At 39.2% G+C, this 13,413-nt stretch overlaps 1 protein-coding gene across 8 annotated transcripts in view; it reads left to right on the forward strand.

The window, feature by feature from the left end:
* The window catches only part of CDC14A (cell division cycle 14A), a 181,632-nt gene that overhangs the window by 107,163 nt on the left and 61,056 nt on the right, over positions 1-13,413 (forward strand). For all 8 annotated transcript variants that reach the window (XM_017547617.2, XM_017547619.2, XM_017547623.2 and 5 more), the window contains 2 exons: positions 3,839-4,069; positions 8,836-8,974. In XM_017547617.2, coding sequence (XP_017403106.1) covers positions 3,839-4,069; positions 8,836-8,974 — 370 coding nt within the window. The remainder of the gene's footprint in view (positions 1-3,838; positions 4,070-8,835; positions 8,975-13,413) is intronic.

The raw sequence follows: 13,413 nt of genomic DNA on the forward strand, positions 1-13,413 counted from the left end.
ATACATAATAGGCGTTTATAAGATAGCAGGTATTATGGTTACATTTTTATCATTAGCTAGCCTAATCAACAGATTTTATGTCTTTTCTGCATTTGACTGCTCATTTTGCAGTTTTTGCTTTTAGTAATGACTGAGGGGGCTAGTCATTCAACTCTGCTGTTCTTCAGTTTTCCAGCATTAAAATGAGGGCCTGGGAAGAGATGAATTTTAAAATCTCTTTTGACTCCGATAGCCTGTTCATGTGTTTGGTCAGCTCAACTCCCGGACTGTGTTGCAGTTCAGTGATGCCAGCATACCATCTTGTGGCCAGAGGGAGTAAGGGTCGGATGAAGGCTCCATCAGCTCTGGGTCTGCACATTATACACATTGCTAAAATCAGTCTCTCACAAAAAGCATCCACCTACATCCGTGACAGCCACAAACTGTTGTTCACAGGTCATAGGACATTTCCATTGTTCATTATTATTTATTCTAAACAGTTTTAAGGATTTTTGTAAAACCTGCTAACCAACTCTAACACCTCATGTTCATATCATGTTCTCTTATTTGGAGTCTTAACAGAATCAAGTTGAATCTTATCTGAAGTTAGTCCCAGCACAGGTGTTGGAATTTGACTGCCAGGATTGAAATACTGGCTCTGCCTCTTACTATTTGTATGTGTATGGGCCAGTTAGCACCAGAAATTGAGTAATTGCAAGTTTTAATGAGATGATCCACATAAAGCACTTAGCATAGCGGCTAGCACATAGTTAGTGCTTCATATATGTTAGGTGCAGTTATTGTTGTTCTTGTTATTTCAGTTCCCTGTTGCCATATTTGGACAATTTCTGTCCAGTGTTTTTTTCTCAAAAGATATACATCGTTTCTCTTAATAGTCTATTTAGGCAAATTAGCTATGCTGCCATTTACTCCTGATGGAAATTCATATATGAAAAGAGATTCTTGCAGCCTTTGTTGCAGGGAGGAAGAGGAAAGGCACTGAAACAATTGCTAACACAATGTGTGACAGGTACTGTCATAGAGGTCCCAGGTATGCTAGCAACCCGGGGACAGAAGCTCTCACCATCCCGCCACACCCAGGGCAGGCTTCCCATGTGTTTGTGAACCCTTCTCCCTCCCATACCTCACATGATAGAAAAACTGTTATTTCTTAATGCCAGCTACAGTTAGTTTTTGCTTTAGGCTATAAATCTGTTTCAGGGAAATAATTTGAGCAAGTAAACCAACTAGGGAAACAGACTTGATTTTTGCAGTTAGAAAAGCATGTTTTCTCAAGTTATTGTTTCTACACAGAAGATTTTCAATAAGCTCTGTATTACCTGTTTGCTCAAAAGCGACATGGTCCACAAAATCACGTATCTGAGCTGCAGATTAATTGGGCCTGCCTTTCAATTCTGCCTTCATCCTTTGTGTGTCCCTGGCCAAGTGTACCAGTTAGGGCTGTTGGTTTCAGGCAGCAGAACCAACTCTGGTAAAAGGCAGTTTTCAGAATATGTTGGGTAGCTTATAGACTTTAAGAGAAGGCTGGAGAACTAGGCCTAAAAGGTGAACAGGACCCAAGTGGGAAAATGGGAACCACACGAGGCATTTCAAACAGAGAGAATTTAATACAAGGAATTTGTTTCAAAAAAGGCTAGAAAGTAAAAAGGCAACACGGAAGAAACCAGAATATGTTGGACAAAACAGCTAGTACCTTTAAGGCTGGGGGGATGAAAGGGACAAAAGTGGAGTTAGCAGAACCTGGGAGCTCTGAGGAGGAGCCACATGCTGGTGCTCTGACCTCTAATGGGGATGCCACAAGCTGGTGTTTGGATTTGGGGGTTGAAGAGTGGAGACCATGAGGGCTCCAGCCTCAGAGGTGAGTGTGGCAGGATGGTGGCATGAGAGCCAAAGTAAGCTGGGGGTTCTGGCTGCTCCTGTTTTCTGCTGCTGAATTGATGTTGCCAGGAGCACAGGAAGTTGTTCCTTCCTCCTCTCAGGTTGCCCTTGAGTGCCTCCCATTTTTACAACCAATAGGAAGCCAGACAGAAAGGTAGTCTGGGAAATGTAGGAAGTATACGGACCCCAGTCCCACTGTGACAGAGCGTAAGAGAGTTGGCTTGGAGCTGAGAGCTGACTAGCATAACAGGGATCCAAGGCTGTGGGAAATGCAGCCAAGGACATGGCGCAGAAACAGTCTGGTTCACTTTGCTGGCTGCTGCCACCCCTGGAACCGACCGTCATGAATGGATTCCAAATGAGATCATTTCACTCAGCTGGTATGTCAGGGATCAGTGAATCCTGAATGGGTTACAGATGTGGCCATTAGTGGGCTGGGAAATTAGTCCCTTTAACCCTTGGAGCAGCCAAGCAAGGCCTGCGAAGGTCAAAGCCCCCACTGGTTGCCTTGGCTGACTGGCTAAGGCTAGGTCTGTAACGCAGCTCACTGTATGGCTCCCAGGAACACTCACACGATGCTGGAGCCACTCAAAAACCAAAGGGGGCTTAAAGACAAGAGCATCCACCTCCCTCCAAAAAAGGAAATGTCCACGAAAGTTAGTTTTTTAGTTTCATTTTTAACTTAAAAATATTTATATTTTAACTGATAAATAAAGATTATATATGGTGTACAACGTGTTTTGAAATATGTATACATTGTAGAATGGCTAAGTCAAGTTTTACTTATGTATTCACATATTTATCATTTCTTTGTGGTGAGAAGACTTAAATTCTGCTTTCTAAATGACTTTCAAGTATATAATATATTGTTATTATGGTCACCATGTTGTACAATAGATCTCTGGGACGTACTCCTTTCTAACTGAAATTTTGTTTTCTTTGACCAGTATCTCCCCAAAACACCCTCTTTTAGTTTCTTAATCTGTTAAATGGAATTAGGCATTCTTTTGTGTGTGTGTGTATGTGTGTGTGTGTGTGTGTGTGTGTGTATGTGTTTTTTTTTTCTTTTTCTTATTTATTTATTTATTTTTATTTTTCTATGTTAGGCATTCTTAAGAGATGGTTTTGAGAATTTGAAATGATATGCAATTGTGACTTGTACAGAGTAGATGCTTAATAATAATTGCTTTTGCAGGGCATTGTACTACAAATTAAAACTATACATACGGCAAAAAAGCTTTAACTGTAGTTGAAAAATATTTGTCAAGTGGAGAATAACGCTCAAGGGAGAATAAAGTCACCAAGAACGATTCTAGGTCTTCTGTGCACATTTGAGTACTTCAAGAATGCCTTTGTTTTGGGAGTGGGAAGAGTGTGCTCCCAGGATTCGAATCCTAGAAGTTGAGAGCTTGAACTTGAATGTCGTACTTCAGTACTTCAAGAAGTTTTCTTTTTTCTTTTTTTTTTTTTGGGGGACGGAGTTTCGCTCTTTTTACCCAGGCTGGAGTGCAATGGTGCGATCTCGGCTCACCGCAACCTCCGCCTTCTGGGTTCAGGCAATTCTCCTGCCTCAGCCTCCTGAGTAGCTGGGATTACAGGCACGTGCCACCATGCCCAACTAATTTTTTGCATTTTTAGTAGAGACGGGGTTTCACCGTGCTGACCAGGATGGTCTCGATCTCTTGACCTTGTGATCCACCCGCCTCGGCCTCCCAAAGTGCTGGGATTACAGGCTTGAGCCACCGCGCCCGGCCAGAAGTTTTCTTTTTAACCTCCTATGGTGCTTACAGTTATGCAGCCTGATGCTGTTAGGAGCCTGCCATGACCTTTTCTCTCACGCAACACACTTTCCCCACAAGCTTTGTTGAGTTGTATATACTTCATTGTTGAGGGTTTTGTATTTCTGTGTTATGGAAGATGTAATGCATGCCTTTTGCTTATTGCTCCTTTCTTCCTTTAGGTTATCCTCTTCACGCCCCTGAAGCCTACTTTCCTTATTTCAAAAAGCATAATGTGACTGCAGTCGTGAGGCTGAACAAAAAGATTTATGAAGCAAAACGCTTCACAGACGCTGGCTTCGAGCACTATGACCTCTTCTTCATAGATGGCAGCACACCCAGTGACAACATCGTGCGAAGGTTCCTGAACATCTGTGAGAACACTGAAGGGGCCATCGCCGTTCACTGCAAAGGTGTGTGCAAGGCCTTGGTGGTGGTGGCTGCGCGTATGGAAGGGCGGGCCAAAAAAAGAGCAAATAACATAAAACGAAACCTGTTTAGTGTCTTAGAAAACAGTGAGGTTTGTAATTTCAGACAACTGGGACACAAGCTCATTTTAGTAACCGCTTCTTAAAGAAAGGATTGGTTGGGTGTGGACAGTTGGTGGTGGTGTAGCTTTCTTGATATGCCAGTTTTCCAGACCTTGCCTTTCCAGGCCCATGTGCCACAGTGAGGGGAAATTACGGTAGCAGTCATTAGGCTGTAGGTAAAATTGTCAAGAGGCAAGGGTTGTTAGTTTCCAACTCTCTTTTGTTGTTTTCAGAATTGCTCATCTCTTCCCCATCCTCTTGCACTGTCATGGTTCTGTTTTATGACCCAGTTATCTGATCCCCATTCCAGTCTCTGCCTCTCCTGCCCCTGCTAGTCTTTGGCTTCATGGAGCAGAGTGTCTTCCGTGCCTGTTGCTAGGAGCAATTGGCTAGCATAGTGATGGGCTAGCTTACTTGCTGCTGATGTGATGCTGCCTCTTGGAATAAACATAAAGACTTGGTTTTGCAAGTCTCTGATCTCTGGGGGTGGATACTTCGGGGCAGAAGTTGTTCAGAGTATAGAAGGTTTAGGATTGCCAGATTTAGCAAATAAAAATATGGGCTGCCTCATTAAATTTTGGATGTTAGATAAACAATGAATACTTTTTAAAAAAGTATAAGTATGTCCCAAATATTGCAGGGAACGTGCATTCTGTATTTTGTCTTGCAACCCCATGTCAGCTACTCAGAAAATATGACATGCCATTTGCTCTAAGCTTAGTTGTTAGGCTTCGAGGAGGCTCAAAATCCACTCCATTCCAGATCTTTCAGTATGGATAATACCAAAAGTATTCCAGATATTTTACTGGGTCTGTGATTGCAGGGAGGAGAAATCACTTGGGCCGCCCTGGGCTGGAGCCTCCAATTCCTCACGCGCAGTTTCTCCTAGTGCCGCTGGGTGGTGCTGAACTCGTGGTTTTGGGCCTAGACCCGGTTTCCCTCTCGTTTTATGCTAATCATCTAGTAGGTGTTGGGGAGGGTGCTGTTCTTTTCATGTGCCTAGTGCTGCTGTAACTGACTTATTCAGACGAGTATGGCTTTGGTTCTGACAGAAATTAAAATGCCGTTTTGTAGGCCCTTGTTTCTATGTTTAAGATTTGAGTAGGTGGAGGTACTTTGCGAACATGTGAGCAAAAATGGGAAGCCGCAGTTTCCCAGAGACCCGGAGAGATGGAAATGAGCAGCACGTGGCCTGCCCCCCATGCCAGGCTCCGTCCTCCTGGGTGGACAGAGCTCTCCCTCCCTGCCCTCCCCGTTTCTTAGCTGGATGGGCCCTGGCCTTGTGGGACATCTTGTCTCTGGGGTGGGGTCTGTTAGGAAGGTGTCACTTGCTGGCTCATTTGTGGGTGCTGCTTTCAGGCCACAGTGGGGTGGCATTGAGTTGGCTTTTTCCCGTGTGATTCATTGGCGCTCTGTTTGCTTTTCCATTGCATTTTGTTCAAAATTGCCTAGGTGCAAGGAAAAGCCCTCATATCACGTAATTTAAACAGCAGTAGAACTTGAGAGCTAATGGGAATGTTTATATCAATGTTAGTAGGAGACAATCCTATTTTCTCTTTCAAAGTTTAGTTTTGCGTCAAAAAAATCATATTTTTTTTCCTGAAATTAATTGGCCTTATTTCCTAATTCAGGTAGTTTTATGATTACTATGTCATAGAGTTTATCTGTGGATTAGCCATCTGTATCTTGAACTGACAAATTCAAGGAGAACTGCAAAGCTTTCATTTAAACTCAGTGTGTTTCTTGATAGTATTTCTTACCTGAGAGACATTGTGCAAATAAAACTATGGTGCTAAGCATGCTTGTTACAGATATTTTCTCTATATCCTTGACCTGTGAAAGTTTACCTTTTAAAAAATATATGTATTTATTTTATATTGCAATTTTTTTTTTTTTTTTGAGACAAAGAGTCTTGCTCTGTCACCCAGGCTGGAGTACAGTGGTATGATCTTGGCTCACTATAGCCTCTACCTCCCGGGTGTAATCAATTCTCCTGCCTCAGTCTCCCGAGTATCTGGGATTACAGGTGCCTACCACCACGCCCGGCTGATTTTTTTATATTTTTAGTGGAGATGGGGTTTTGCCATGTTGACCGGGCTGATCTCGAACTCCTGACCTTAGGTGATCCACCCGCCTCAGCCTCCTAAAGTGTGGGGATTACAGGTGTGAGCCACCATGCCTGGCCTATATTGCAGATGTTTTTATATTAAATTGGAACCTTTAACACTGAAGTCAGTTCTTGTATAGGACAGTCACATTTATATGTGGTGACATCTTTTTGAGAGCGTTGTTTTATTTTCTTCCACTTGCTCACACATATAGGATTCTTTTGTAAGGATTACAGTTTAGTTACAGCTGTGTTGCTTTTCACAGCATACGTATCTACTTTAGGCTTGTTAATTATTTTGACATCTGACCTAATTAAGTCAGCTTGATTTTCTGGGAATTCAAGCAGCACTCAGTATTTTAACTGAACTAAAAGAAGGAGGGGAAGAGAATCTTATCCTATGTCAAATGAACTTTGGTAATGACTGAAAAGAGAATGAATATGTCATGCCTCAACATAAAGTATTTTATACGGAAATAAACTAGAAACCAATTTGCTGGGGATTACAACATTTCAATATCTGCATTTCACTCTGGTTGATAAAAGAGATGGCTATGAATTCTTGAAAGTCTGTACCACAAATACTAATCTAAAATACAGCAACGTTGTGATATTCCAGTATGTGATTATTGATGTTCTATAGGGCTTTCAGAAAATGCCTGGAACTGTAAAGCAATTGGTGTTTGACTTGGTATAAATAGAACACTTTTCAACATCTTGTCATGCTGTGCCAGGGAGCCCTTTAATTACAAATGCTTTAAAAATTTTCTTAAAGTTTTTATAGAAACTTAGTGAAATGTTCCTATTCTGTTCAGTTGTGGTAAGAGCTCCTAACTATTGAGTGCTAAGTACTTTCTTTTTATAGATCAAAATTATAGACTCTTTTTTAAAAGGGGGAAGCTGCTTTAGTTTCAGAGAAATTTGAAAATTTCCTGCACCTCCTTTTTGGTTGTGAGTGTGACTAGGAGCCTAAGGGAGGGAGCTAGACATGTCTTTGCACAGAGGGGAGCAGTGAGAGAGAGTGTTGTCTCTATAAGGAAGGAAGGCCCTTTCTCTCCAGAGAGACACCCAAATTGGTGACTTAAAGGAAGAACTCTGGAAACCCACTAGGCCCTGGCTTCTGCTCCAGGATGTCACCTGTGTTTTATCTATACGGTTGCCTGTAGTCTTGCCAGGCATGTAGGGAATTAACAGTGATAGGCACTGGGTGAAACAGAAGGCAAATTACTCATAACTCTTAATGGTGAAGAAGAGCCCCACTGAGACCATAATTAAACCTCACTCTTTTAAAGAATGTTATCTTTGATCCGGGGCAAGAGTTCCTTCAGATGAAAACAGAACACACACACACACACACACACACACACACACACCCCTCATCTAATAAAACAGAGTATGAATACTTCTTAAAAAGGAAGGGATAATGGGAAGGAACTGTCAAGCATCTGTGGACATGAGCTTGCTTGTTATTTAATTTTCATTTTCAATATGTATTCTCAGTCCAACCAATATTGTCCCCAAGGAGGCAAAATTGTTTTTTGGGGGATGGAAAACTTTTTTTTTGTATAAAGCACAGATTTTCATAAACAGATATGCAGTATGTGTCTGTGACAGTGAAATTTCATAGGGGCCGATTAGGAAAAAAATATCTAAAGAGGCTCCTGAAAGGAACAATCACATAAAAAAGGTTGAGGAACACTGATTTAAAGACATACCTTTTTCACATTGTAACATTTCTGAAATTAGAATGGATCTTAAAATGGATAGCATGTCATAGTTTAATTTTTTTCTTTCTTGGTAGAACTTAGATACTATAGAATGGTAGTCTTAGATTTGCTGAAAAACCCTGTGCTCCCAAGTACTGTGAGATAAGAGAAGACTACCTTTATTGTTTGACCAGAGAAAGCTGACAGAAGGATCCCTCAAAAGCAGAAGACTCTTGAACATGTAAAAACTGAAGCTATCAATGTCCCCTATTTTGTTTTCTTTTACACACACACACACACACACACACACACACACACACACACACGCACACAATTTTTTTCCTTATTTCTTTTTCTAACTAAATGTTTTCATGGATGAAGTCAACATTGTACAGTTTTCTAGGTCAGAAATGTCAGTTACCTGTAACTTCCCCTGTGACCCGGTCCGAATGGATTTCTGATTCAGCTTTTCCTCCTTGTTGCAGTTGCTCACCCTCATCCCAACCCCCTTCAGCCACCCTTGCTTCCCTGCCCCGGCCTTCCATCTCATCTCTCTTGCTTCCACCTCTGTCTTCTCCAGTCCAGCCAGTAATGCTGCTGCCAGACCCATTTGCTTTTATCACATCACTTTCTTGCCCCCAAATCTATGGCAGCTTCATTTTGCCCTTTCCATTGTTTAAAGAAAAATAGAGTTTTACATGATAGCAGTTATGTCTATTAGCTGTTGATAATATCACATTTGAATGCAGAGCAGTTTCTGGGCAAGGTTTGAATTTTTTTTTTGTGGGAGCATTTGCTAGACTTTATATTTCTTATTCTGTTTCCCTCTTTTACAGCTGGCCTTGGAAGAACAGGGACATTGATAGCCTGTTATGTAATGAAACACTACAGGTTTACACATGGTGAAATAATTGCTTGGATTAGAATATGCCGGCCAGGCTCTATTATAGGACCCCAACAGCACTTCCTGGAAGAGTAAGTATGTTGTCCCCATTACCACATTACATCCTGTCCCTGATCCTTTCTACCTCTTGTTCCCCTGGTTGTGGACCACATCAGCCTGTGGTTATAAATGGCTGCATTATTAAGAGAAATGTGTGCCTCTAATAGAATATTGTTGATTTGACAGCTAATGCATTCTAACTTTGTACCTTTTATATCTCTTAGATCAGGTGAGAGGGAGAAGAAAATCACAGAGCCATCTCTGCCTACCCTTTTTCTGTCATTTTCTATGTGTGATCTGGCTACAGTGCAATTTTCTTATGTCATCCCACTTGGCACTTTTCATTCTTTTCTTTTGTTTGCCTGTCTTCAAGTATAATGGAAAAAAAAACCACAATTAAGGTCACTCAGTGATTTCGCTAAGACTGCTGCTCTCCTGACAACTAACTAAACTGCTAATGTAGGTACAACTTATGAATACACCCAAGAAGTTACCAGAGAAGAAAAAGGGAGGAGAACCGGGTTTTAGTTCTGGCTCTGCCACTAACTAGCTTTATGACTATTATTTAGAATAATTATTCATTCATTAATTCATTCACATACCCATTCATTAGCTTTTTGTCCAGCCTCAGCTCAAGAGATGGAGAGATTTAACCTGTAGGTCACAGTCCTTTCTTCTTAGAATGTTAGAACTTACCTCAGTGTACTCATTAATAAAATGAGAAGATGAAATTAGTACTGGTTGATCTAGGTCCAGCTCTAATATATTATCCAGTAGTGATATCTTTTACTGAAACTTCATCTTTTTCTTTTTATGCTGGGTTCACTCTATTTTATATTAACTTTAATTTTTAAAATTTTTTTTGTAGAGACGGGGGTCTCACTATGTTGCCCAGGCTGGTTTTGAACTCCTGGGCTCAAGCAATCCTCCTACCTCGAGTTCCCGAAGTGTGGGGATTACAGGTGTGAGCCGCTGTGCCCGGCCCATGGCTCTCTTTTAAATAGCATTCTTTTTCCTTTCCAATTTAAATGTAGTTATTCCTTTCCAATTTAAATAATCATGATCACGTGTGAATTCATAAAGAAATGATAATGAATTTCATAGAAAGATGCCATAAGTAAACTCTTAGCATCTGAAATGATGAAGAGGATTTGAGCCTGCTGAGGAATTATTTAGTTGCCAATCCTAGAGGTAATAACTGATTAAGAAGTGCTAAAAAATGAACAGTTATACTTTAGCTTAAAAGAATGATGCAGAAGTATAATGAATGCATAAGAAAAAATTATTAAAGTTGAATAAATGGTCTTAGGGTTAAAAAAACCAAATACTACTAAGCCTAGTTTTTTAAGCCATTTAATCAATCTCTTTTTTTTTTTTTGAGACGGAGTTTCGCTCTTGTTACCCAGGCTGGAGTGCAATGGCGCGATCTCGGCTCACTGCAACCTGCGCCTCCTGGGATCAGGCAATTCTCCTGCCTCAGCCTCCTGAGTAGCTGGGATTACAGGCACGCGCCACCATGCCCAGCTAATGTTTTGTATTTTTAATAGAGACGGGGTTTCACCATGCTGACCAGGATGGTCTCGATCTCTTGACCTCGTGATCCACCCGCCTCGGCCTCCCAAAGTGCTGGGATTACAGGCTTGAGCCACCGCGCCCGGCCTAATCAATCTCTTAAAATTACTGCCTGTTAGCCACTTTAGGCTAAAGAAAGCCTTTTAAATTTATAGATACTTAAGCTGTATATAAAGAACTCTCAAAACTCAAGAAAACAACTTAATATCAAATAGGTAAATGATTTGAACAGAAATTTTTCCACGATGATATACAGATGGTGAATATCCCTCATGATCATAAACACTGAGTTCCTAAACAAACATTGCATATCAAATTCAGCTATATAAAAAAGATAGTACATCATCACCCTCATGGCCCAATATTAGAAAATCAGTACAATTCACCACCACATTAACACAAAAAGGAGAAAAATTATATGATTATCTCAATGGAGGTACAAAATTTGAAAAAGTTTAGTACCCATTTTTAATAGAAACTTTCAATAACTAGAAATAGAAGAAAATTTCCTCATTCAGATAAAAATGATCTATGAAAACTCTACAACTAAAATTATATTTAATGGTGATGCTTTTCCTGTAAGATCAGGAACAAAACAAGGGTGTCTACTCTCACTACTTCTAATATACTGGAAATCTTAACGAGTGCAATTAAAAAAAAAAAAGAAAGAAAGAAACCTTAGAACTAAAAAGTGAAATTAGTAAGGTTGCAGGATACCAAGTCAATGTTTAAAAATTTTTAGAAAAATTTTAAAAATCTGCTAATTAAAAGACATGCAGTATATATATGACAAAATACTTTACACATATATTAAAAACTATAAATAAACAATTTTAAAAACTAATTTTTTTAAATAGGCAAAAGACTTGGCCAGATATCTCATAAAAGGTAATATATGTATATGAAAAGATGTCCAACATTGTTACTTTGAAGTTAACAAATGTATCTTAAGCGGTACACAGAAACCATTACCTGTAACTGAGTTGAAATTGTGAACTTCTCTTCAAGTAAGACACTATTAAGAGAGTGAAAATGAAAAGCACAAGAGTAGCAGAATATTTGCATCGCATATAATGGGCACTGTACTTGTATCCAGGATACTTAGACTCCTACAAATTAGCAACAGAAAGACAATCTGATAAAAAATGTGTAAGAAACACCAAAAGGTAGAAGAGAATGTACAAATGGCCAATATAGAAGAGAATAGAAGAGAATGTACAAATGGCCAATGATCATATGAAAAGCGATTCAACCTCATTAGCTATTTCATAGTTTTTGGTACACCTATCTTTTGGAGATATACCTGTGAATGGAATAATTGGGTATGTGTTCATTCAGCATTAGAGTTATTAAACAGTTTTCCAAAGTAGATATGCCTGTTTATGTTCTCATCAGCATGGTTTGTCAGCCTCCCTTTTAAACTTAAGCTGTTAGATGTTTTTAATTGGTAACTTGCTTTATAGTTTTAATTTGTTTTTTCTTGATGACTAATGTTGATCTTCGTATATTCTAGGTATTAGTCCTTTGTCAGATAAGCATTTTTCATTTTTTTTTTCAATCTATAACGTGTCTTTTCATCCTCTTAACAGGGTCTTTTACAGAATGAAAGTTTTAAATTTCGATGAAATCCCTTTTATTACTTTTTTCTTTTCGATATTGTCTAAGACTCTTTGTTTAGCCCTGGGCTCAATGATTTCTCATATTTTTTTCTGAAAAGTTTATAGTTTTACATTCACATTTAAGTCTGTGATGGATTTTGAGATTTTTTGTTTATTTCATAAGGTGTGAGACTTAGGTCATTTCCTTTTTTTTTGGCCTGTGGATGTCCAGTTGCTTCAGTACCATTTTTGCTGAAAAGTCAATTTCTCCACTGAATTATTTCTATAGCAGCATCAGAAATCATTTGGATATGTTTGTGTTGCTCGATTTCTTTGTTCTCTATTCTGTTCCATTGATCTATGTGTCTCTTCTTCCTTCAATACTGCACTCTCTTGATTACTGAACCTATATGGTGAGCCTGACATTGAAAGAGTGATTCCTTCTGCTTTCTCCTTCTTTAACAAAATATTCTTAGCAATTCCACTGTCTTTTCCTTTTCATATAAATTTTAGAATAAGCCTGTCTATATCTACAGATAATGTTGCTGGGATTTTGATAGGAAGTATGTTAATCCTCTATATCAATTTGGGGAGAATTGAAATCTTTACTATTGTTGAGTCTTCTAATCCATAACTGTAATATGTCTTTTCATTTATTTAGTCCTTCTTTGATTTCTTTCATCAGCATCGTGTAGTTTTCTGGATGCAAGTCCTTTTTTTTTTTTGTTAGATTTACACCGAAGTACTTTTTTTTTTAAGCAATTATAAATGGTATTTATATTTTTAATTTTGATGTCCACATGTTCATTGCTAGTATGTAGCAATACAATGGGTTTTTCTATGTTTATTTTGTTTCCCGAAACCTAGGGGTTTTGTGTGCATGTATGTGTATGTATGTACAAGTTCTTGGGGATTGCTTTTTCATCCACAAATAGGACATTTTTATTTTCTTTCTAATATGTATACCTTATATTTCCTTTTCTTCCCTGGTTGGACAGGCTAAAACTTCCAGCACTGTGATAAGTGCAGACATCCTTGTCATGCTCCCAATCTTGAGAGGAAAGCATCTAGGCATTCACCTGGATTAAGTATGTTAATTGAGGTTTTCTATAGATGTTCTTTATCAAGTTGAGGCAGTTCCCCTCTATTTCCATGTTTCTGAGAGTTTTTATCATGAATGGGTGTTGAGTCTTGTCAAATACTTCTTCTGCATTGATTGATATAATCATATGATTTTCTTCTTTACACTGTTAATATGTTAGATTACATCAACTGTTTTTTATATATCAAAGGAAGCTTAT

Source organism: Cebus imitator, unplaced genomic scaffold (assembly GCF_001604975.1).
Source record: "Cebus imitator isolate Cc_AM_T3 unplaced genomic scaffold, Cebus_imitator-1.0 Scaffold199, whole genome shotgun sequence".
Taxonomy (NCBI): domain Eukaryota; kingdom Metazoa; phylum Chordata; class Mammalia; order Primates; family Cebidae; genus Cebus; species Cebus imitator.